This window comes from Apis dorsata, unplaced genomic scaffold (genome assembly GCF_000469605.1).
Source record: "Apis dorsata unplaced genomic scaffold, Apis dorsata 1.3 scaffold_52, whole genome shotgun sequence".
In the NCBI taxonomy this organism is placed as follows: Eukaryota; Metazoa; Arthropoda; class Insecta; order Hymenoptera; family Apidae; genus Apis; species Apis dorsata.
In genome coordinates, this window is record NW_006263353.1 from 1,987,544 (window position 1) to 2,013,147 (window position 25,604).

General features: G+C 25.8%; 3 protein-coding genes and 3 long non-coding RNA genes across 13 annotated transcripts in view; 4 read left to right on the plus strand and 2 right to left on the minus strand.

The window, feature by feature from the left end:
* LOC102672238 (attractin) overlaps nt 1-16,083 on the minus strand; it is a 24,146-nt gene extending 8,063 nt beyond the window's left edge. For 2 of the 4 annotated variants that reach the window (XM_031515061.1, XM_006609211.2), the window contains exons 1-2: nt 15,634-16,083; nt 26-373 (exon numbers count right to left, since the gene is read on the minus strand). In XM_031515061.1, the coding sequence (XP_031370921.1) occupies nt 26-373; nt 15,634-15,938 (653 nt within the window). In that variant the 5' untranslated portion in view covers nt 15,939-16,083. Of the gene's footprint in view, nt 1-25; nt 374-1,057; nt 1,169-13,010; nt 13,123-15,633 lie in introns of all 4 variants that reach the window. The other 2 variants (XM_031515062.1, XM_031515063.1) reach the window with 2 other exon arrangements.
* Nucleotides 1,539-4,171, plus strand: LOC116186774. The gene is made up of 3 exons (XR_004151785.1): nt 1,539-2,085; nt 2,204-2,530; nt 3,187-4,171. It is a non-coding gene; the product is annotated as an uncharacterized LOC116186774 (long non-coding RNA).
* On the plus strand, nt 4,495-6,181 carry LOC116186772. The gene is made up of 2 exons (XR_004151783.1): nt 4,495-4,748; nt 5,635-6,181. It is a non-coding gene; the product is annotated as an uncharacterized LOC116186772 (long non-coding RNA).
* On the plus strand, nt 7,489-8,087 carry LOC116186773. Its single transcript, XR_004151784.1, has 2 exons — nt 7,489-7,608; nt 7,693-8,087. It is a non-coding gene; the product is annotated as an uncharacterized LOC116186773 (long non-coding RNA).
* A 332-nt stretch (nt 16,084-16,415) lies between the features above and the next one.
* Nucleotides 16,416-20,127, plus strand: LOC102672473 (N-acetyl-D-glucosamine kinase). 4 transcript variants are annotated; one of them, XM_006609214.2, is made up of 7 exons: nt 16,416-16,623; nt 17,235-17,342; nt 18,508-18,592; nt 18,729-18,827; nt 18,944-19,196; nt 19,320-19,618; nt 19,683-20,048. In XM_006609214.2, exons 2-7 carry the CDS (start codon nt 17,260-17,262, stop codon nt 20,022-20,024), a joined length of 1,161 nt encoding a protein of 386 aa, XP_006609277.1. In that variant the 5' UTR covers nt 16,416-16,623; nt 17,235-17,259; the 3' UTR covers nt 20,025-20,048. The 4 variants fall into 4 exon arrangements, with proteins under 4 accessions (XP_006609277.1, XP_031370849.1, XP_006609276.1 ...); XM_031514989.1 differs by having other exon boundaries at nt 16,469-16,623; nt 17,067-17,342; XM_006609213.2 differs by having other exon boundaries at nt 16,481-16,770; nt 17,067-17,342; nt 19,683-20,127.
* A 150-nt stretch (nt 20,128-20,277) lies between these two features.
* On the minus strand, nt 20,278-25,041 carry LOC102672915. 2 transcript variants are annotated; one of them, XM_006609218.2, is made up of 5 exons: nt 24,471-25,041; nt 22,785-24,136; nt 22,493-22,709; nt 22,001-22,420; nt 20,278-20,463 (listed from the first exon to the last, which is right to left on the minus strand). In XM_006609218.2, exons 1-5 carry the CDS (start codon nt 24,606-24,608, stop codon nt 20,428-20,430), a joined length of 2,163 nt encoding a protein of 720 aa, XP_006609281.1. In that variant the 5' UTR covers nt 24,609-25,041; the 3' UTR covers nt 20,278-20,427. The 2 variants fall into 2 exon arrangements, with proteins under 2 accessions (XP_006609281.1, XP_006609280.1); XM_006609217.2 differs by lacking the exon at nt 20,278-20,463 and adding an exon at nt 21,522-21,926 and having other exon boundaries at nt 24,471-25,032.
* Between the last annotated feature and the right edge of the window lie 563 nt (nt 25,042-25,604).

Genomic DNA, 25,604 nt, shown 5'->3' on the forward strand with positions numbered 1-25,604 from the left:
AATTTCACAAACAGTAAAAATTCACCTGCTGGGACAGGCATTAATCTTATAGCTAATATTGAAACCGCTCATGTTATAAGCGACATCCGAGTAGAAGTGAAGGAGCGCGCTTCCGGAACGCGCGATCACTTCCGGAACGCGACGTATGTGGTAGCCATCTTTGTGCATCAATCCAGAGAAGACGGCAAGCAACGGCGCTTCAACGCTGTCACCGTCGTAAATGTACATATGATCCCAACCGCATTCTGTTGCGAATTGCTCCACGTGCATCCGTATCGTGGAGTTTGGGCTGCTCTCGATTAGCCAGGAACACTTTACGTCCGCCGTGTAATTCCCGATACCGTCGTGGATGTTTCCCGTCGGCTCCGTCAGTCTGTAAATGATAACGAAATCCTTTCATCAATTCTATAGTTGTTCGAGATGAAAGCATGATAGATTATTACCGATATCAATGATAAAAAGATAGAATTGATAAAATATACCATGATAAATTCAAATCTTTGATCAATATTATACAGATATTTATGCAAATTCATATTTGTGATAAAGAATAAAAATTTAAACATTCCCAAAGTATCGCTAATAATCTAGTATTATAATCTTGAATTTATTGATGTTAAATTCATATAACATTTTTAATTAAAAATCTTATAATGATAAATAAAAAAATTGAATATAATAGAATAATAAAATGAAATGAAAATTTTTATTTAATAAATTATTTTATTAATAATAAATAATATATATCTATATTTTATATTAAATACAGATTTTTTGCTATGGAATATTATAGTGAGTATTTAACATATATTTATGCATATTATGTGCATTTTTTACTATTTATTTTACATAATAAATATAATATTTTATGAATATTTTACATATATTTGCATATTATATATTCTGTATATTTTTGCATACTAAAATTTTCCATAAATGCATGAATATCTATAGTCTATTAATGATATGAAAAATATATAGATACTTATATAATAATTTTAGTTAAAACAATTGGATTTTGAAATTTTTTAATTGAAGAATTTTCTCCAGTACTTTCCTGATTTTTCTGTGATGTTGTTATTTTCTCTGTGACCCATTTTCTTGTTTATGCATGGCTTTTTCTTTTTTCTCTTTTCTTTTTTTTTTTAGATTTAAGAACTCAGAATTTCTGTGAAAAAAATTTTTCCTTTTATATAATTTAATTATTTAGTAATTTAAATATTATATATTTAAATAATATATATATTTAATTACTTAATCTTTAAATACTATCTAAAGGATTTGATGTGATATTTTAAACTATATTTTAAACTTAAATAAGTGAATTTTTAAGAACTATTTATTTATTTTTAAAATTATTTTTCTATTTTACTTGTTACATACTTTATTTAAAAAATTATATAATTCCATTTTCAATATATTAATTTCTGTAATCTTCTAGGATATATAAAATTAATTTTCAATAATTTAACAATAATTATTAACAATTCCAAAAAAAACTATATTAAATGATATTTACAAATTTATATTTTGCTACAGTTTCCAAAAAATATTAATCTCAAAAAAACAATGTCCTAGGATTATTGTACTTTCAAGCAGTTTCATTGGTTTTTACCCTACAACATCTGTCTTAAAGTTTCAAACTAGGTCGGTTTCGTAGTGACTTTATAAAGCGAGCTAATATCATTTCAATTCTTTGAAATGAAATGAAAATCGACTAATAAAACATTTACGAATACGTTTATAAAGCATTTTATTAGTGAAAGTCAACTTGAAATTATCTTTACCTGATTAATTCTCTAATGACGAAAAAATTTTATCTGTGAATTTATCATTGATGAAAAATTTTATTAATAAAATAGTAAAAAAGTTTTCAAAATTTTATTATAATTTTTGGATAAATGAAGAAATTATTTAATAAAAAAAATAATCACTCTTTTCGACTTTAAAAATTTATAAAATTGTGTTTATAACCTATAATTTACTCAACTCATCAATTCTTTTATTAGTTAGTAAATTATCACGCAAGATGGCACCAGTATTCTAATACTTATATATTGCACTATTCCATGAGATTAAATAATTGTAAGTTTTTTAACATAATTTATTTATTTAAGTTAATTGTTCATTAAAATTTATTGAGATTTAACATTTAATTACACTAGAAATTGCAATTTTCGACTAATTCTATACTTTTGAATAGATACTCGAACAGTTCTGAAATCGATTATCTAAACGATTTTCATGAAACAAGACCAATCATGAAACATAATCGATTTATTATTGTTGAAATAATTTCGAAGTAAGATAAATGCATTTCGTTTTAAGTTTCATATCTGCACAATCGATTTCGATATTCTTTGAGACCAAGGATGATGACTATACAAATGATCCACAATCATGATAACGATAACATTGGAATATGGAAACGAAATAAGACGATGTGAAATCGAATGCGATAAATGGACGATCGAGATCATGAGGAGAGAATTATACACGATTAAAAGATTAAATCGATGAAGGATTAAGTGTAATTACAATTGAACAATTGATACTTTTTATGGTTCTTTATTGATTAGAGATTATGATACGATAATGTGGAAAATTAAAAAAATTTTAATCTTATATTGAGATATGAATCAGAATTTTGTGATATGAGTGAAATTGATTCTTTTTTTTTTTGAGATTAGAGAAGAAACTTGCATTAATATATTTTCTTATCTTACACATTAAATTAAATTATGAGATTTCAGAAGTTATAAGATTTAATATAAATAAAATTTTAAAAATATACAAAAACATGTTTATAACCTATAAGTTGTAATTTTTTAATTCATCAATATTATTAATTACTAGATTGGATAAAAGAAAAATTTTCTCTTTTTATTTTTTATTTATTCTTTATTTCAAAGAATAATAAAGTTTTCTTTCATTAAATTTTCTTTTATTTTATTCTTTATTTAAAAAAATTATCTTTTATTATATTAAAAAAAATTATATATTTTTATTTGATTATTCAGTCTAATCTCATTAGTGTTTCAAAAATTATTTATTTATGATAAAAAAAAATATACTAAATTCACAATCTTATAATTTCATTTAATTAAAAAATAAAATGTAATTTTTATAAAATCAACAAAAAGTTAGAAAATTCACCAAAAAATTTTTAGCTTTCTTCGTTTTCAGCCCAACATATTGCTTTATACTAATGAATGTCTTAAAGATACCGGAAGTCGAAAATTAGAAAAGAAACCTACGACTTTCGCGAGAAGTTTTAACGAGGTAAACGTGCAAACACCCCAGGTGACGAATTCATTTCTATATTTACCTGAGCAAGAGATATTGAAAAAAGATGGATTATACTAAAGATCTACACTTGAAGAATAATAATTTCAAAGAATAAAGAATCGTGACCATGATAGACTTCCTGCTTCCTGTTTCGATTCACTCTTCGTGAATGTATCATGTCGTTCGATTCATTAAAACCCTGAGTGTGAATCGAGGGATATTTTGAAAGTAAGTGTGAAATATTTGTAATAAATAATTCGTTTATTGAATATTAATATAATAACCGTAATATTTATATGGTTTCAAATATTTTATTTAATTTAATTCTCAATTTTATCCGAATTTCTCCAAGATAATCTTATTCAAATTATTGTTATTTTATTTTGAAAATTTTAAGAGAAAAAAATTACTTAAAAATTTTTTTCTTTTAAGAAAATTAAGAAAGAAATATTAAAAATTAATATTTCTTTTTTAATAATAACAATTTTTGTTTTTAAAATTAAAATATCTCAAGTTTTATTTTTTTATTTTTATAAGTTTTTATTTTAAATAAAATATTTAATCATAAAGTACTATCTAAAGTAAAATGATAGTCACATAAAATTGGAATAAAGCAGCATCTGTTAAAACAAATTTTCTCGGCTATGATTATGCATGATATTTGTAATGTCGTCGACATTGGAAAAAGACAGAGAATTATTGACGTTGTGAAAAACATACGACTTTATCCATAAAAGTGCGTTGAAATTGATACTGGGAACGCATTTATGTGAACGATCCCGTCCTGAAAACGGATGCGCATTGTCATCAATGACATTCGACGAATAACAATAATGACTTTCACAACGCAAAAACAGTATTAAAAAAAAGAAAAGAGGAGATAGAAAAGAAAAAAATATGAAATGTGTCAGAATCGATGCGTAAGCATACATTTTGTTTTACAAAAAAATTCTTATCAATGATTTACAATAGTAATACGTGTCACAAGCAAGATACCAGGATTATTATTTTAGTGCAAAACATTTTTGTATAAAGAATTGGAAATCGAATCGAAAACAAAAATGAAAAATCGTATAGTCGAAGAGACGAATCTTTAATTAAAAAAAAAAATATATTCAAATAAAAATTTGAAATATTTAAAAAAACCCTGAGAAGAAATATGAAAAATTCATTTTTATTCAATACTTTTATATTTCTTGATAAGTAAAAGAGATAAAGATTTTAATGTAATATTGATTGAAAAGGAAAATAATTAATTATGTCTAAAAATATAAAATTTATGAAATAATTAATAAATTTTATGAAGTTTTACAAGACCAATAAAATTGTTCAGCCGATTCTTATTTTATTGCGAGAAATATTTTTTAATCTACACATTTATCATTCAAGAAAATGTCAAGTTAAAAATCGACAGTTTGTGCGAAAGAGCATCATTTTATTATTCCATTAGTCTTCAAAAGGTTAATACTTAATATTGTATTAATTCTATTGTTTCTGTTAATTTTTTACGTATCAATTTAAATTATTGATAAATTATTGTCTTTCAATAGTAGAGATTTCTTTTTTATCTTTAATTTGCATATTTACATTATTATTTCACTTATACATTATTTCACTTTATTTTCAATGATGAAAGCAAAATAATAATTATTTCGAAACATTCTTTTATTTCATGATTTTATTTGACTTTTTAAATTGTTGTTTAAAATACTTACAATTAGATTTATGAATTTAGACAGAATATATCTATCTGATATTATAAAAAATTAATTATACAAATAATTTAATAATATTATCGATTTACATAATAATACATAATAATTAAAATATCTTTGCAAACAAGTATTCAATAATCTGTTCGCAACGCAATCTTTAGGAAACATTGTTCGCTTCACCGACAGTAATTAATTCGTCTCGCGTTAATTGCGCAACGATTTCTCACAGATACGATTATCCACCTACGCGTTAATAATAATCATTCTAAAATTCATTTATAAAACTAAAAAAATTTTTATGTATATAAAAAATTTTTGAAATTTTAAAATTTTGGAATGAAATTTTGATTTCGATTTTTTTATAGTTATTCATTTTCTACGATTTTTCCATAAAATAATTCGCAAACATGAAATGAAATTCAAATTTACTTTAAACTTCAATTTATATGAACATATAAATTTATATACATATTCATATTTTCATTAATACAATTAAAAAAATGAATTTTAGAAAATGACTTATTTCGACCAAATATTATTATGAATATTATTATGAATATTGTAATTTTTAATATTTTATAAATTTTTCATATATAAAATTTTTATATTTTTGTATTTTTAAATTTTCCAGATTTCCTTCATAAACAATTAGACAAAATGTGAAAAAAATTCTCATGAAAAAAAAAATTTCACGCGATAAAATTTACACGAGTCGCATAATTTACGACAATTAATTCTAATACAACGACAAGATTCGTCTATATCTGCTTCCACGATTTGTATATGTTTCTCATTAGCACGAAATAATATTTTTTCAATAACGAGAAGGCGCCGGATGAGTCATAGAGGAGGTTCGACGACCGACGCGCCACAGCGCGGCGTAGCTCGGCCTTTATGCGAAGCCAAACGATGGAGGAAGCAAAGGACTCTATGGCTATTAAAAGAAACGCGGTAAATTAGAGTAAGGGAATGTCGACGAGGGATGCAACGACACAATGGAGAATTTACGATCTGGACGTTTTGCTATTTTTCTCGTGGGATATACAAGTAAGAAACTATCTCTTTTCTCTTTCGACACATTGTTTACCAATTGAGGAAATCGACCGATCTTATTATCTTTTCTTGACTTTAATCATCAATTAGATAATTTCAATGGTATTGCAATCTCCAAAAGAAAACAAAGAGAAGGGACACGTTTTTCTTTTGTTTGACTTGTATTTAATTGGCTTAATGCGTTGTTTAAGATATCGGAATGCTGAGTTTATACTGTTCTCTTTTTTAAATTAAGTTTGTAAATATAGTATATAAATAGTTATGTATATTTGAAGATTCAGCAAGATGTAATGTTTGCATAATTTGAATAAGTAGAATGATAGTATAAATTGAATATAAATTATGAATCATTGAGGAAATCTCGTACATACTTAAATTTTATAGAACTAAAAAATAAAATATTGTAAATCAATATATTTATTTTAAGAATTAGTATATTATATTAGAAAGTATCAAGATTCTTGTATCAAATGAATCTAATATTTGCATATATCATATTTGTAATTTGAGAGAATTTTTAAATTTCTCGTGTCCCTGTCAGGTTGAATTTTAGACTAAGAAATATTATGTTTATTTTATTTTAACATAATTATTATTTATTTATTAATTTTTTCTAGAAACATTGAATCATTGAATTATATTATCATATATTTATTATATTATTAGTTAATTAAATTTATAAATTTAATTAACTGACTTATAGTAAAAGATTTTTTCAATTATTTAATATATTAGGAATTTTATTACTATTAATAAAAGAAATAGATTTATGATCATATGATATTAATAATCAAATCACGATATTGACATTATACTGATTTTTATAATACAATGTCAATAATAAATTTTACAGTATAATAAGAAATGACTTATAGAAACTTCTAGAATATGTAATCGTTAAAAAGTTTCATATTTCATCAATCATTTAATAAATATTTAATACAAATCTTAAATTATCCATTTCTTCAAGCAATCTATTCTAATTTAATTAATAATAATAATAATAATAATCTAATTTACATATATACAAAAACATCAATGTTTTGCGATCAGTCAGTATTTTTAAATATTTTATAATGTTATCATCATGACATTTTTTTCTATTTCATCTTTTGCATCATTCATTTTAGAAATTATATATATATATATATGATAAAATAATTTTATAAAGAAGTCATTCAAGAAAAATGATTTAATTTATTATGATTGAATGCATCTATAGTAGTAAATATAAAATATTTATAATTTAACTTAAATAAAGTTTTATTAGAAGAAAAGTTTTTATCATTTCTAATATTATCATTATTAATAGATTATTAAATCATAAATATTAATTTAATATTTATTTTTATAAACTTTACTTTTAATAGTTACCCAATTTTTTCCTATTTTTGATTAAATATAATAAATATCTTAATTCTTTGCGGTCCTATGTCCATGATTTTATTTCTATTAAAAAAAAAATTGAATTTTTCAATTTAAGTTATATACGAATACACTACTATGAATAAATCATTCACATATTATTGATATTGAATTTATCTTTGAAAAGGTTAGAATATTCGAAATCTAATAGTGCTAATAAACGTTAAAAGGCAAAGTTCGTTCACCTGCGTTCACCACTCGTAAATTAAAGAATAATTTCCAATGTCTACGAAATGCCATGCTTGTTGCAGGGCCAATGCAATTTACTGAACTGGCAGATGACTAAGAAGCGCGGGAAGAATTCATAATGAAAGATGCGCGCGCAAGATTCTTCGTAAAGGGATGTAAAAACAAATTTCAACGTCAACTTATGGCACGATGGAAATTAAGAGAAGAAAACAGGCAAAGAAGAGAAAACGGGTAAAGGAACAACGATGGATATTTAGGATGGAGCATTGGCGCGAACCATAAAGGGAACCACTCGAAAGAAGAAGAAGAAGAAGAAGAAGACGAAGAACATCTTCTGAAGAGTGCTTGAGATTTACGAGAAAATAGAGCGTGATTCTGGAACTATGGTTGGTTGGATTTTTATGAGACTTACGGTACTAAGGAGAAGTGTAATGCTATGCGATGAAACTTTGTTCGCTTTTTTTTCTCTCTCTTTTCTCTGATTCTTTTTTTTTTTTTTTCTTTATTTTAAACTGATATAATTACGCCTTTGGAATAATAAATTAAGTAGTAATAAGCATCAGGAGTGGAGATTTGCATAATTTAATAATTCAATCTTTGAAGATACCTATTAAGATTAATGATAAATATGTAATAAATATTAGAATTGAATTTTATTTTTATGATGATTCTCTTTTTAATTTAAATAAAAATAACTATAATAAATATTTTAATAAATATTATAATTTAGAAAAATATTATTTTTTATTAATTTTATTTATGAAAAATTTTTTCAATAACTAACTATGTTATTAACATAGAAAAATAACTATATTAATAAATATGTTTGTTAGATAAACAAACAATCTTATAATTTAAAGAAATGAAGGAAAATGCCACTTGTGCATGCATAGAATTTTGTTTTCCTTCGTTTTACTAATCTTCCATTTAAATTACACCATTTAATTTAACTTGCAATTCTGCAGCAGAATACAAAATTACCTAACACCTAAATAGATCTAGATAAACCAAAAACCGATAAGCCAAAAATACGCTTCAATATAATTAAAATTCTTATCGATCAATTTAGTTTATAATCCTATCATAAAATAAGCCTTGGTCTTTTTGCTGTCCTACAGAAATCGTGACATTGATTCAATTAAGTAACTCTTATACGAAAAAAAATTGGTAAAGTACGAATTAATCAACATTAAATCAAACAATGTCGTAAACAATTTCCACGTGTTTACATTTTTATACGAAATGTTTATTTCTAGATAACTATATAATTGGCTATTAAATTTGTAATCAATCGACTAAAAAAACGTGGCGAATTTAATTACCATTCCATATTATTCATATAAGTCTGCTATTCATGTAGATATTGTCTTCGAAGATATGATTATTTCTTCTGATGATAGAACCGTTCTCTATTCCACTTTCGATGTTAAAATTACAATTAATATTAGAATATTCGTTTATTTTAATAACTAAATATTATTTATTTGGGTCGCGATAACTGGTTAATTTGCCACTGAGCAAATAAGCCATATTTATTTTCGTGGCTTTCGACGATTACATTAACTTCATTCAGTATTTCTCAGTATTTGCATACTAGCTTGAATCGATAAACGGTTGGACTTCGATTTTTCGATAATTTTGTTTATTTTATTTAATAATTTTATTTATTTATTCAATATTTAGATTATCTGATTTTAATGCAAAAATATGGAATGATTTTTTTGAGCCACTTTTTTATTGCTTTATCTGAGTATATTATTTTTCAAAGTTTCTTATATTAATAACTTTATTATTTAATTTCTATTATTATTTCAAATAATAATCAAACTCTTGATGAATAAATCATTTAAAATAATGTTTTAGAATTTATTTATAAAAAATTTTATTTCAAGTAAAAAGTATTTAATCATAGTATTTATATAATCAGATCCCTGATCACTATTCACAAATACGTTTTAATCAACGTGGACTAACATTCGTAAAACGATTAAATCGATCATCGAACAACAATCGAAATAAAGATCAATAATAAAAAATCCAATACATAAAATCTTAAGTGATTTTCAAAATGGAAAGAGAAAATTGAGCACCGAATGATCAATTGCAAAAAAAAAAAAAATCAATTTTAATCCAACTTCCACGATTCTCTCTCCATATCATTTCTCCATATTATTCCAATAGATATTATATAAAGTTTTATCCTTCATAATTCAATGATAGGATAGAACGGATAAAACCTAGCGGGAAACCGGCACGGTGCTACTGATTGCATCTCCGGTTCTCGAAAGGTTGGACGTGGAAGACGTAAAAGTTCGTCAATTTTCATTCTGAGGATAAATTTGTACGTCATTTTCTAGATCGACGCCAATCTGGAACTGGAACGTAGTCGAAATTCTTACCGGTTGTCCTGCCGGTTTTTGTCCACGCGCCGCCAGGTAGCTTCATTTCAACAAGATCGAACGGATGACCCTGTGTGGCGAGAGCCGTTTAAAATTCGATGGATTGAGATTGGAATCAAAGCGAATGGGAGGACTTTCAATCAGATGTCAGATTATAATATAAAGTATATATTAAGACCGAATAATGAATATTTTTAATACGATTTGAAATTATAAATTTTTAAGTTGAATATTGATTAAATTATAGAAGAAATTATCTTATTTGAAATCGAAGAGACAAATCGAATTAAAACGAGTATTATATGGGGTAATGTAAACAATTTAATAATTTTTTATTAATATATTTTTTTAATTATTAATTAATATTAAATTATAAGGAATTAATATTTGAATTAATTATTTATATTTATAGATAAATTTTGAAAAATAATTTTAAAACGGTAAAATGTTCATTGTGAATTGAAATATTGAATATGAATATTGAAATTAGATATTGATTTTGATCTGGTATTATATTGAATAGAATGTTAGATCATATCAATGTATTTGTCATATAATAAACGTTGACGTGAATATTTGATATTCAACCGGATTAAACGTATGCACGAATGCAAAGGACGAAGAGGAGGAGGAGGAGTTTATGGACCGGGTGGCATTTAGAACGCTTTCCAATTTCCCTAGCTATTACTTGGCCTCTGGAACATAGACCGGTATCTACTTTGTGCTTCTGGATTGAACTGGGAGAAGTTTGAAACGGCTACAGGATCATGAGAAAATTTCTAATACGTCGAATCGTTTTTCTAATGTACCGAGAAACTTCATGGCCTGCTTGTCGAAGTAATTTTGAAAACACAATGCCACCTACGGGTATTGTTTCATTTAACATGCGTGCAAGTAATAACTTTCGCGTTTGCAGAAAGAAAAAACTCACGTATCAATTTTCTATATCGTTTCCTATTATATAAATTCAAGTTTTTGTAAACAGATATACGCAACACTATGTTGCATGATTTAGTTTTTTTAGTTGCGCAATATTTAATAATCATATTCGAAATGAAATAATTATCAATGCAGACATTCAAAGTGCAATAATCACTTTTATTTCTCATAATCTCATATTCAATGATTCTAAAATCAAAGACCATCAATTATGTAATCAGAATATTATTAAAAACATAATACTTTAAAAGATTCAAAATGAATCAAAAGGGATAAAAATAATCACTAAGATATTGAGAAAAAGAAAAAATATATATATTGAATAATAAAATTTAAATAAAGTAAAATTACTTTTCATAAAAAAAAAAAATAATTTCTAATTTTAAATTCTCTTCTTCTATTTACAGATTTAATTTCATAAATTTATATAAATTTTAGATTCCTATTTAAATAGTATTTAAATCTATATATAATTTATAAAATACCAGATTATTTATGGTTTCTAAATGAGAGAATCCAATTGTTGTGGTCAATAATTATCGAGCAGAACACTGTTTTATCATAATCGTGCTAATCTTTCTATACTGTGTATTAATTACTGTTGATAACGTTTACCATCAGCCACAACAGTCTGTTTGTACTCTGCAATTTGATATCATTCATTTCGCCAACTGAATCGATAACCAATGAATGCATAAGATTGTACTAGAACATACCTTATTACGAGATTAATTACATCCATTCGGTGTTAATTACTATTCCAAGCGAATTGGATCTCTTAATACTCTGAATTAATGAACATTCATGACAAATTCATTTATTTATAGGAATTTAATGAATATTATTATATATAAGTTTGTAAGAGAATCCAGAATTATTCTTATATCGTTCGATATTTCATCATTTTTATTTTCTTTTATTATTTGTATGAATAAATGTGAGAAATATCTTGGATTATTAAAATAATTGCTAATTGCAAACATCAGATAGTGTTGTTCGATATATTTCTTTTTTTGTAGATTTTATATAGTTTGGGTTCATAATTATTATAGAGAATTATACTTTAAGGAAAATTGTCTCGATCAAGAAAAAGAAAAAAAACGAAAAATAACATTCGATATCAATCTAATAATCCATTAAATTTTTTTTTTGATTGATCGATTAATATTTATGACTAAAAAAAATTGATTACCAAAAATCATGACTGATTTAATCAAATGATGAATCATCAATCATTCGTAAAAATATTAATCCTCAATTATTAATCAATTTTTTATCAAAATTTAATTAAAATAAAATATCTAAAATAAAATAATATCTTATTCAGATTATTAATTCCTGAAAAAGAATTTTAATAATTAATCGAAATATCAATTGTATAATTAATTTAATTATGATTATATATAAATTAAATAAAAATTCAACTTAATTGTGATTGATAATTATATATTTCAATCATAATCTCTAATATTTATTTTCATTAAATATTGCTCAATTCTGATTTGAATTTTCAAGAAGTTATTAAATACACTTTTAAGTTTAATTATGTGATTCACTGATTCCAAAATAAAAATGGAAATTGAATTTAACAATCAATTTTTCAAGCGTTCAATTTTTTATGACTATTGAACCATAGATTTCTGTAAGAAATAAATTAAATGATATTAATAAAAACATTAGCAAATATTAAATAACAATTTTATTAGGCAATATGCAACAATATAAAGACTGAAGACAAAATTAAAAGGGAAATTATAAATTTTCAATATGAATTATATTTATGAATTATCAAATATTATATGTGGATTACCTGAATTATTAATCATAGAAGAAAAAAGAATTTTCTAACGAATTTTTAATGAAAACGAAATTTTTACGAGCTGTAAAACGATATTATCGTCTGTTTATATCTGGTATTATCTATATATGTACAATATTACACGATATTGTACCGAAATCGTTTCTCTATTGTTAGGAAACGGCGAGGAACTTTGTTTCTCACCTCGGTCCTTCGAGACCGCCTTCTCTTCCCTTGTTTCCACTTGAAGAATCTCCCGTGTCGGCTCGTTTACCGCCGTTGTTTCGCATTCTTGTAACGCGTGTACCCGGGTTACCTGAAATGTTCTATATTCGTTCTATTTTCACGAGATATTATGATAATACTTCGATTAGAGCGGATCGAAGTTTAGTTGTATTAACATATTGTTTCTTAACCTCCCTCCAAACAAGACATTCTATAATTAACCATAATAATCAATCTTCACATTCAGTAAGAGACACTTGATTACTATTTTTCAAAAATCAGTATTATAATCATTGAAATGTTAAAAATTTTAAAATTTAAATTAAAAATTTTTTATAAATAACCACAGCGACCTTGTAAAAAAGAATTCTTCTTGCAAGCAAAAAAAAAGAATTTATAATAAAAAAGAAGAAATTAATATTAACTAATTAATACTGATAAAAATGAATCAAATCTTGTCTGAATGAAATATTCTTGTTGAATGAATATTCTATATTTGATAATGTAAAAAATTCAAAATAATATAAAAAATTTTTAAAATTCCATTCAACAAAGTTAAAGTTTAGGAATTTTTTGATTAACAATAAATTAATTAAGAAAAATCATTACGAACTATTGATCGTTTAACAAAATCTTTAATAAGTGTTTAATCATTCGCACAAGTGTGAACTGCTGTCAAAACAAAAGCACGCATGTCTTTCATAATTAGCGCGCGCAATTCAAATTAAAATGAGTTACAATAGAAAAGAGATGGACTGAGTAACGAATTAACATAGTCGCATTATTGCTCATTGACTATTGTATGGACTATGTTTATATTTTAAATGAGCATTACAAAAAATGCTTTAATACGTTTAAAAAAAAAGTTGATTTTTCCAATGCGTTACATATATATACGCAAGAATACTTGATATGCAATAAATTTGAAACGATAAATTCTTCAAGACATTGCAAATATGTGTTACGATCACATTTGTAGAAAATTAGAACGATAATAGACCATTTGATATATCGTCAGCATTTTCATCTCGTTAGTCCATGACAAGCATAGAGTAATGAATAAATAGATGCAACGATGTACCGAGCATGCATGGTTGTTTTCGTGGTTAAGAACGCCCCCTTTCTTTTCACTGTTTTGTTTCGTGTCTGTAGAAGTTCACGTTTACGTGGCCCCGGAGGCGCGGTTATTTCCAGCGCCAATTATTCACGAGTACGATGAAATTTTGAAACGGCATCCTCTAGTTGAATCCAGGTTAAGTCCGATCAATTTACGTCGTTAAAACATCGCTACGAAGCGATCAGATATCCGACTTCAAACTTTCCACAAGTATATCAATATTTACTATATATGTGTAATATATATATATATATAATATATATAATGCGTTTATGAAAGCACGCGAATGTAATATATAGTATTCATTTATGAAACATAATTATGCATGTGTAGATGAATTTTTAGGAATTAATATTTAGCAAAAGTGTTGATCAACTATTCAACCAATATCAATGAGACTTTGGAAAGCAACATTATCATTCTTTTATTTTACTTATTTATTATGAATATTAATTACCAATCAACTTATGTATCTCAATATGATATGATGATGAAAATTCTTAATGAAAAATATAATGCATGTAAAATAATGCATAAAAAACGAAGGATAACTACTAATCAAGATAATTTTTCTAATGCATTTCATAGAAACTTAACATATAATCGTTGTTCAAATCTTAGCGACTGTTACTAACTTTTTATTATATACCTCGACATAATGAATCAAAATACAAAACGCAACAAAGAGAGAGTTCCGTAACGACATTCGCATTAGATTTCACCGCAATTGCTCAACACCAGGGATGCCGAGTGTTCTCAAGTGCCTACGTGCAATTCTAGAATAAATATTACACAAGCATTCTAGAATGCAGAATTCGATGTTTTGGATGAACATTCCGTCGTCGTTAACAAGGAGGGGGATTATTACGTTAAGCGCGCGTGAAAAAGCAAACCAGCCTTGACAGTGGCGGAAACCGTAATTTCCCTGCCAAGTTTAAAACCGTAGCGATCGATCGATATAAAATCTAATCTTTGGCAAATTAAATCGCGAAATGCATCGAACCAAAGTTAACTCGACTAATTTCCGCGATCAGTGTATCGTTAGATTTACCAATGTCCTGATTAGTTGGGTCTTCATTGTCAACCAGAGCCGCAGACAATGACCGAACACTCCCCATTCCCCTTCTTATGAAAGGCCATGAGACGCGCATACAGCAATTAAATTCAAGGAAGGCGCGCATACGCACGTTCTCTCCAGTTTATTTACATGTCTCCTCGAAAAAAAGATTTGAAGAAAGACAATCAATCTGCTAAGAAACCAAGTCGACCTAAAAAGCCGTCAATACCGTTGCACGTTCGACAGAATGTACAGTTAGCCTATTTGTGTCTTCAACCGTATAATTTTATGAATATTATTGCTATCGATTCTTTATAAAAAAAAAAACATATTTACATTATAATTAATGTAATAAGAAATTGCTATCGAAAATAAATGGGACTCGAATATTATAAGAAAGATATGCTCGCGCATTCTATCTTACTCACTTGACTTTTCCACCGCAAAATTGACACGCCGAACCCTGCCAACCCTCGTGGCACACGCAAGTGCCATTGACACAGTCTCCGTTGACGCAACTGTCCGTGTCGCAGGTCGTATCCGTCGTCAGCGACGATGAGGAGGAGGAGGCAGCCGCAGTTACGTGCACCACCCAACAAATCAGCGCCGCCCACAGTATTGGCCACGGCACCGCAATTACACCGCACTGATCTCGTACCACCTCACGGCACTGCCCTTTCCGACGATACTTCGATTTATATAGGAACAAAAACATCTGCACGACTTCTGCCATTTTGATAGGCTTCCATGTCAAAGACAATGGCCGACGGCGACGCACCAGACGAAATACATATGGGCACCTTCTCGCTCGCGTTTCGATGCAACTCGCTGCGCGCTGCCGAACTTGAGAGTGCGGTCGCCACCGCGCGGCTCTCACGGTGTCGCAACCACGAACTATAATATTAATCGGACTTTCAAGTAGATAGCACACTCTAAAAATATTTTTGGTATTATTAGTTTCAATAATTACCGGCAGATGTCGCCTACAATGTGTATATGATTGGAGAATTCTACTATATAATTTAAACTTTTTTAGGAGTATAATTTCTAAAAATTAAATATCACATATTAATATTATTTATAAATCACTTATTGTTTTGATAAAAATAGATGATATTATTATAATTTATACAATTTTTATTTAAGATATGATTTTTTTTTATGAAATTTTATCGATAAGAAAAGAAGAAATTTATTTAGTTCTCAAAGTTTTTTATCGATGTCAGACCAGTCGATTATTGACTCGTTGATCATCCAACAGTTTTTCAGTTAATGTTAGGTCTCAAATCCCTACTTTTCTCTAACATTTCATGAAATTTCATTGTAGTGGATGCAATATTTAAGTTGTATGTAATGTGAACAACGCAACAGTAGTAACGAAGGCAACTTCTCCTAGCATAGCAATTCTCTAGTTATAGGTAAACATTCGCCACTAACATTATAGTACTTTTTACATTTCTCCATTTCAAAATTTTTGTATCACGTGAAATTGTTCTCTATAAATTTTCAACATTTTTAATAATTGCTCGACATATGCTTATTTAATCATACTCCAAGTCTTTATTGTAAGTTGACATAATACAGAAATTTAATATATATCATATGATTATATTATTTATCCATTTACATCGTTAAGTTTATACTTATATATATTTTAAATATTATGTTTTTTTTATCTATAAATTTTAAAATTTAAATATTTAGAATTTTTTTACAAAGTAAAAATATATTTATTAAATACATTATTTTATTTCTTCTATCTATTCTATCTATTTTATCTAAAGAATTTATCATTCTCTTTTATTTTTTAGTCTATTCTTATGATAAAATGTTTAAATTTATATTTTTTGTACATTATTAGATAAATATGCCTGTTTAAATCCCATCCTCAAATTCCTGGATCCTTTTCTCGAAAGAAAAAATAATGGAAAAAATCATGAAATAAAATTTGAAATCATCTCATTAAAAAAATGACAGGAAGAAGAAAGAGGGCGAAGAAGAAAAAGATTGATGAAAATGAACTTCGTAGGGAATTAAGAAAACAAAGAAAAAGAATGTTAGAAGACGAAGAATTAATTAAACCACCGGTAGAGTTACCAGAATATCCTGAAGAAATAAGGATCGGGGGCGTCGAGGGGTAAGAGATTTTAAAAAAATTTTTTGTCTTCGTTTTTTTTAATATTTTTATTTAAATCATATGAAAATTATTATGAAAATTTTACTAAATTTCTAATAAATTATAGTTATAATATCAATGTAATAACAACTTTAACTAATAAATTCTTTCCTCATTAATATATACTGATAAAATCCAATTAAAATATATAAACATATTATCTGTTATCGTATAGCATTATATATAGCATCATAATCAAAATTTGATTTTAAAATCTACATTCAGAATTCATATATTTATCTAAATATTTATTTAAAATCATATTAAAATATTTATTTTTAAAAAAAGATTTATTAATAATTTAAATAATTTAATTTTTGGAATAATAAGTAGAAAAGTTATATAACTTATAATTGCGATTTATCTTTGATTTTGAAATTTAAATTGCTACATGATACAAATTTTCATTTTTTTGATTTACAATTTTTCTTTGTATAAATATTATTATAGTTTTATAAATAGTGAAAAAATATTTTCGATATAAAATTCATTGTCAAAATTCATTGAAATTTGAAAAGTTTTATATTTATCAATATTTATCGAAATAAATAAACATACAAACGAAATATTCATATTTTAAAATTTGTTCTTTATTTATATTTAAAAAAAAATATAAAAAATTATATGTTTATAATTTGTGCATCATTATCAGTAAATATATATAATGTATGATATATTAAACCATATTATAATTATTTGTGAATTTGATCATAAAATAAGATAAAAAATTAGTATTATTTATTATATATTTTATATCTCTTATCTGATTTTATAAATTATACATTTATATTTGTTAGAAAATATTTCTTTTTATATTTTTATATATAATCATTATAAAATATTTAATTTCATTATATATATATATGCTTCTCGATATAATTGGAACATGTATAAAATCAAGTTACGGTCTAATTCTATGATTATTTTAAGTGATTGTAACAATCTATTATATTCTGTTCTTAAACATATATTCATATTTCTTTTATCTGCTCCATATGTGCTATTATATTAACATTATGAACAATCGAAAATAAAGCTCACTAAACCATGAAGCAATGTATTAATAATTGATATATTAACATAAAATAAATTTATTAATAAATTCAGTAAATTTAATTATTTTTAGCGGCGGTACTGAATCTACACTAGTCATCATCGATGGAAAAGGAAAAGTGTTGACGGAGGTCAAAGGACCGAGCACTAATCATTGGGTATTAATTGAATATTTGAACAATCGTCATGTATTCCTCCTCCATTAATTTCTTCTTCTTATCATTATTTATTTTCTTATTTTTTTATTATATATTATTTAATTATTTTTTTATATTTTATGTGTGTCTTATCCAGGTTCTTGGAATAGAAGAAACAAGTGCCAGAATCAACGCTATGGTGGAAATAGGAAAACAGAATATAGAAATGTCTGAAATAATTCCTTTAGATTGCTTGGTAAATATTAAAAAATTATTGCAATTCGAATGAATAATATCAATGACTAATTCGTATATATGATAAGGATTGTTATCATCGATAAATTAAATTAAAAAAATCGATTAAATGAATAGGGTCTTACTCTGAGCGGATGCGAAGAAGAAAAAACTAATCGTATGCTTATGGAAACGATGCAACAAAAATATCCAAATGCTGCTAAATCTTATTATATCAATTCAGATACTATGGGTAGTCTTAGAACAGCTTTAGAAAACGGTGGAATAGTTTTAATTGCTGGCACCGGTTCAAATGCCTTGATGGTCAATTTAGATGGAACAACGACAACATGCGGCGGATGGGGATATTTTATAGGGGACGAAGGCAGTGGTAAGTGGTAGAGATTGTTTGATTCGCTATAAAAGGAAATGGCCTTAAGTGATTGATATATCTGACCGAGATTATAATATTAAAAAACTGATTTTAATTATTTTTATTATAATAAATTTTTAGCTTTCTGGATCGCGTATAGAGCTTGTAAATATGTATTCGATGATATAGATGATTTAGTTAAAGCACCTAAACCTATAAATTATGTATGGCCAGCTATGAGATATTATTTCAATGCAACAGATAGAAAAGAGATGCTATCACATTTTTATAATGAGTTTGATAAAACCAATTTCGCTAAATTTGCCAAGGAAATTGTGATAGGTTGTGAAAAAAAAGATCTGCTTTGTTTACATATTCTCCAGGAAAATGGAAAATATCTTGCAAAACACATTATAGCTCTCGCGAAGAAGGCCCATAATGTGAGTTATTTAAATTTATAAATTAAATATATATTTTGTTTGAATATAAGAAATGATTTTTTAGGACCTCAAATTAGCTCACGGAGGATTAAAGATTATTTGCGTCGGATCAGTCTGGAAATCATGGAATTTTATGAAGGATGCTTTTATAGATGAAATCCATGAATCTCAAGTTTTGGATGAATTAACTTTGATTCGTTTAAAAGTAACATCTGCGTTGGGCGCTTGTTATCTTGCAGCTGAAAAAATCAATTGGATATTCACAAAATCCTATGAAGATAACATTGAACCGTTTTATCACTATAAGCGCGATAATTATGTAAAATTTGACGTAACAAAAGATTTAATAGAAACTGAAAATCCCCAATACATTCTTTGTAGCACTACGAATAGGAATTATAAATAAAAGAACAAATAATAACGATGATTATATTTTATACTTACATTTTATATATATCTCTTAGAATATCTCTTAGAATATTTTCAATAGCAACAAATATAAAGAAATTGCAAGCAATAAATTTATTAATCGTTCGTTATATTTATGCATGTATAACAATTGACATTCTCATTTGATTAATTCGTTGATAAAGATTCTGTCACCACTATAGCATATCGGATATGAAATATCGATTATCCCGTTGTCTCTGTTTATTTTCTTTTTGATAAATTTTAAGTGATACATAAAATGATATTGAAAACAATCTGGGATTGGGTAGTTTACTTGTTTCTATCCGTCCTTAGAATACTGGGATATCTGTTCCTTCTTCTCGTCAGCTTCGGATTGTTTCTTGCCTCTTGTTGCCTCATCATAATTGTAATCCTGCGATTATTTGGTTATTGGCCTGAAAATGACTAATGGCTAATTTAAAAAAGGTATTATTTTTAAATCGTATATAATCTATGAAATATAAAATTAATTAATAATATAATAGTAAAAGGAATGAAATAATATATTTAAAGTCATATATAACAAGTATCTGAAAAATATATTTTGACTCAATATCACAATTTATTACTTACATACTAATATTTGTAACGTGAATACACATTACACAATTTATATCTTCCATTCTCTTGCTTGTATTGATTTTTTCAATTTTTATATCAAGTACTGAATTCATGTTTATCATACATAATTTTTAATTTATTTTGAAATAAAGAAATATTTTTCTTTTATATTTATAAATTCGTTAAACATGAATATAGAACTTGATACTGAAATAACAAATTTTCTCTAGATTTAACAATTTAAGGTACTTTCGTTAACATATGAACAAATATATTTATTCTCGAAAAAATGATATGAAATGACGAAATACCTTTATACTTCGAACTATCTCTGAAAATTATCTTTATGATTAGACAATCGTTGATATTAATATTTTACATAAAAATAAAAGTTTCTTTAATTACAATAATTTTTTACATTCTATCAGAAATTAATTAAAATAATGTTCCGTTAATATCGATTAAAAAGAACTTATAATTTTTAAATTTTTAAATTAATGAATTCAAATTAAAAAACGCATATCGTCCGTTTAGTTTAATCAAGGATATTAAAAAAAAAATTAAAAATTCATTTTAGCAATCAAAATAATAATTTATAGTTTCAAACCTTAAAATAGAATATAATTCTTTTCTACTTCATATTTATTATATTTATTTTATTGATGTGATTTAAACATGGAAGAAGATAGAAATCTAAATTTATTATAGATTTGATAGTATTATATTTGTTTTATAGTTTTATATTGATAATTATATTATATAAATCGAAATATTTTGATGTTAACAGAACATTACTGTAAATCGATATAGATATTTTAATATATGTAATTCTATATCGATATTCTGATACGAATAAACTTTTGGCGGTATTGTTCATATAATTTTATGTACATTAACCTATACATATATTTGTATATTTCCAATCACATTCTGATTTCATAGTTATAACATTTCTCTCTTCATATTATTGCTATTAATTACTTGTACGAACATGCGATCTATTGACATAAATTCATAATAGTTTTATTTTTGCTATTTAGAGAAATACTAATTAAAAACATTTTACATTTAATATCTATTCATTATTGAACACGTTCGATCAATGTTTCAAATCAAATATCTCTATAAGAAGTGGCTCTACCCTCGACGGATTTAAATTAAGATATACTCCAACAACTTCGTTGTTTAATCTATGAAGATCGGAAATTTTTTGAATTAATTTTAAAAACATGGATTTGGCTTCACATCCGGAATAAACACTTTCTAGATAGCGTCTAAGCAAGTAATAATAAGAATTCTATAAAAAAAATATATTATTAAAAATTATATAACAGATAACATTATACATAATATAAAAAGTATAAAACTTACTTGTTCTAATTTAATTACATCATTATGTACCACTTTTGGTCTATCAGGTGTAAATAAAGCAATTGCACTTAAAATTAAAATTATATTCTCATCTCTCCATCTTGGATCAAAACTTCTAATAAATCTTGCATGTTCTGCATAAAGATTTCCTTTTGCTTCTTTTAATACATCTACTTTTATATTAGACATACTTTCTTGACTATGTGGTATCCACCACATATCTTTCTCAATATCATAATTAAGTGCTGATCTTAAAATCATCATTTCTGTACATCCTCCTTTCAAAAGAGCTATTTGATCTTCTTGACACATATTTTTAAACGCATTTATTTTTTTCGCCATTTTTATTAAGCGTCTAATGGCTATGGCAGTAAGATTCACAACATCTAATAGAGCTGGATCGGATTGACCAAAATTATTCTGAAATAGAATTTATCAAAAATATGTTAACATCTAAAAATATTTTTAAACCATTTTAAAAATAAATATTACCTTAAATTTACAATCTTCTCCAATTAAATTTGTTATATCTTCGTCTAAAGGAGCTAATAATGCTTTATTGGCTACTATTAATTCATTTAACTTTGCTCTTTCAGCATCATTTAATATTTTTCTAGTCTCCATACCACCAAGAGTAGAATATGCTGAAAATTCTAATTTAATTGCTTCACAAAGAATAGATTCAATGGAATTCGCAGCAATTGGTATTCTGAAATATAATCCATAGATGACATATTTTAAAATGATTTTTCAGATTTTAAACAAATGTAAATTTTGACTATACCTTTGTACATCTTGAAGCACATCTCTTGTGACATCAGATAGATTTCTATTCCATTCAGAACTATTAGATTCATCACGTTGTATTTTTATACATTCTTCTTGACTCGAATTTGTAATTAAATCAGTTAAAATTGGATTTTCTATTTGTCTCTGCTTAACTTTGAATATTGATTTAAATACATTTTGATTGGAATTATTGTGATTTAGTTTCACATCATCTTTTAAATGAATATTCGTTTCTTTCTCAGATGAAACTTCTTTATCTGCAATGATTCCATTTTTTTTAAAGAATTGTGAAATTTGAGGATCTGCCTCTAATTTGCTAATAACAACAGGATCTGACATAATCTTTAAGAGTAATTCTTCATTTTGAAATATTTTCGTAATAAAACTCGAATTATTAACGAGTTTGGCGATCAAAGTAGATTCTTGTGGGAATTTATTACTAACGAAATTATCTTCCTTTGGATATATTTCCTTATTTTGTTTTTGACTAGATACTGTTTCTTCTGAAGAAATTTCCATATGGATTTCTGAATTCATATCTATATTTGTTCTTTTATAATGTGTTGTATGTTCAATATATTGAGAACTCTGTATAGAGCTAGAATCAAACTTATTGTAACAAGATGCATTATCAAATTCAGGAGAATATTTCATAGATTCATGGTTAGTAGAAGTAAATTCAGAATTTAAGTCTAACATATTTTGATTAAACTTTTTTGAAGTTATAATTGATTTTTTATCCTTTTCTAAATTATGAGAAGATTTAATTTTATCAAACCTTTGCTGATTTTGAGAAGGAGAATTTGAATTCATTCTCAACTTTTCTACATCAACTTCATTTTCTTCTTGAGGTGAAGAAGAATGATCATAATTTTCAAAGTTAGAATTATGTGAAGAGTCTTTCATCATGTCTAATGTTTTTGATCCACTTATAACTCCATTTTCTGGTGGACTAGAAGGACTTGGAACACTTGCAGCTGTTACTGGACTTAAACTCTCTGTTACAGTTTGTCTATTTGCATCTAAATCTGTATATTTTCTATCAGACTCCCAGAAATATGTGTCTGATGCAGTTGATGCAACTGAATTAATTGACATAGAAGTATCATCAAAATTACAATCATCTAAACTCTTCTTAATTTTTGATGGTTTTGTATTCTCTAAAATTGGTCTTTTTTTTGCACGATTTTGTTCTATTTTTTGTCGTTTTAATACCTTATCTTCTTCAGACATAATATATTCTTTTCTCATGCCTATGCTAAAGCATTTATCCAAACGGCATTTTTGACAAAATCGTCTAGTGACTGGAGTAATATTACAATTCTCAGTAAATGGACATCGAAAATCCTGTGAAAAAATTTTAAATGAATAAATTAAGAAAAAGTATTTTATTATATATAGTTAGCAAACTTTTTAACTATAATATAAATACTAATTTCTTTTCTATTGTCCTTCTATTATCATTTTGCTGTTATTATTTAACTGAAATCTAATTTTTATTTATCTGTTACGCCATCTTATTATAACATTTAATTTGAATTAAAAGAAAAAAACAAAATAAATATTAATTTATCATACTCATAAATACATTTATTGAATATCCAATATGAGAATTAATATTATTGCAATTTTCTATTAAAAATGATTCATGAAAAATCTACAGAACTATCAAATTAGTCACCTTGTTTTTCAAAGCATTCCGTCGGAAGAAAGCTTTGCAACTTTCACACGAAACCGCGTTGAAATTATAACCGAGTGCGCGATCACCACATACACCGCAAATCTTATTCGTCTCTCTTGCTGGCTGTTCATCTTCCATTGCTTCCTCGAACAATTTCTCGAGTGATCGACACTTTATTTAACGCATCATTATTGCCGTTTAGAATTGTACTTTTGTAAAAACTGATTCATGTCAGCATTGTTTTTATCGCACAGTTCGCGGAATTGATGAAACAAAATACAATGATTTCATTGCAATTTTCACAAAACAAATAGCATTTTTTTATTCAACGTCCCAGATTCGTGAGATATAGAAGACCTCTTGAAAAGCTTTAAGTGATGGGCTAAATGGACTGCTCAATTGGCATTTAGTTACAAGCAGTTAACGGGGTAGTGCGCACAACCTGTCATGTCTTTCACTACTACATTCTCCTACCACATCATTGTCGACGATAGCGATTGACGTCATGAAAGTAACCAGATTGAAACAACTAGGGAATTTTTAAAATATATTTTTTATAGATCAAAAATTTATAAATTCCCGCCTAAAATACGCCATTCGAATTGTATTTTTCTTGATATTTGATAATTTATATTAATTTATCTTTGTTTTAATAATAAAGAATCAATAAATTTAATATTTAAAAGACTATAAAGTATAATTATGTGTTATTATAAATAAATTATAATGTTATTATATTATATAAATAAGTAGTTTATTTTTCGTTAGAAAATTAATATTTTTATAATGTATTAATGCAAATTTTTCATGATAAATTTCATTATTTTTCATACAAATTATCAGATTATATAATTTCATATTTAAATGCAATTTGCATTTATGAATATTGTAGTAAAATGAATCAAAATTCAATATTGAGCACTGATCAGATGCATAAATCGCCTTATAAATATTATGATTTCTTTAATTGCAGTCGTTCTCAGTTCAAAGTTCACACGCACAAGTTCACGTAGTTTTATTATATGAAATTACTATATATATTAATTTGAAATTATTTTCGAAAATAAATTTATACAATAATAGAACTCGTATAATTATTTAATATATAACTACTGATAGATTTAGAAAATAAAA

Bases quoted from the DNA above. Each gene is read 5' to 3' on its own strand.
- LOC102672915 (XM_006609217.2), bottom strand. From the start codon at position 24,608: ATGGAAGATGAACAGCCAGCAAGAGAGACGAATAAGATTTGCGGTGTA. The intron at 22,710-22,784 runs GTATAGTCAAAA...ATTATATTTCAG, and splicing joins GTGCTTCAAGATGTACAAAG to AATACCAATTGCTGCGAATT. The intron at 21,927-22,000 runs GTAAGTTTTATA...TTTTTTTTATAG, and splicing joins ATGTAATTAAATTAGAACAA to AATTCTTATTATTACTTGCT.
- LOC102672473 (XM_031514989.1), top strand. From the start codon at position 17,176: ATGACAGGAAGAAGAAAGAGGGCGAAGAAGAAAAAGATTGATGAAAAT. The intron at 18,593-18,728 runs GTATTAATTGAA...TGTCTTATCCAG, and splicing joins GACCGAGCACTAATCATTGG to GTTCTTGGAATAGAAGAAAC. The intron at 18,828-18,943 runs GTAAATATTAAA...TTAAATGAATAG, and splicing joins TAATTCCTTTAGATTGCTTG to GGTCTTACTCTGAGCGGATG.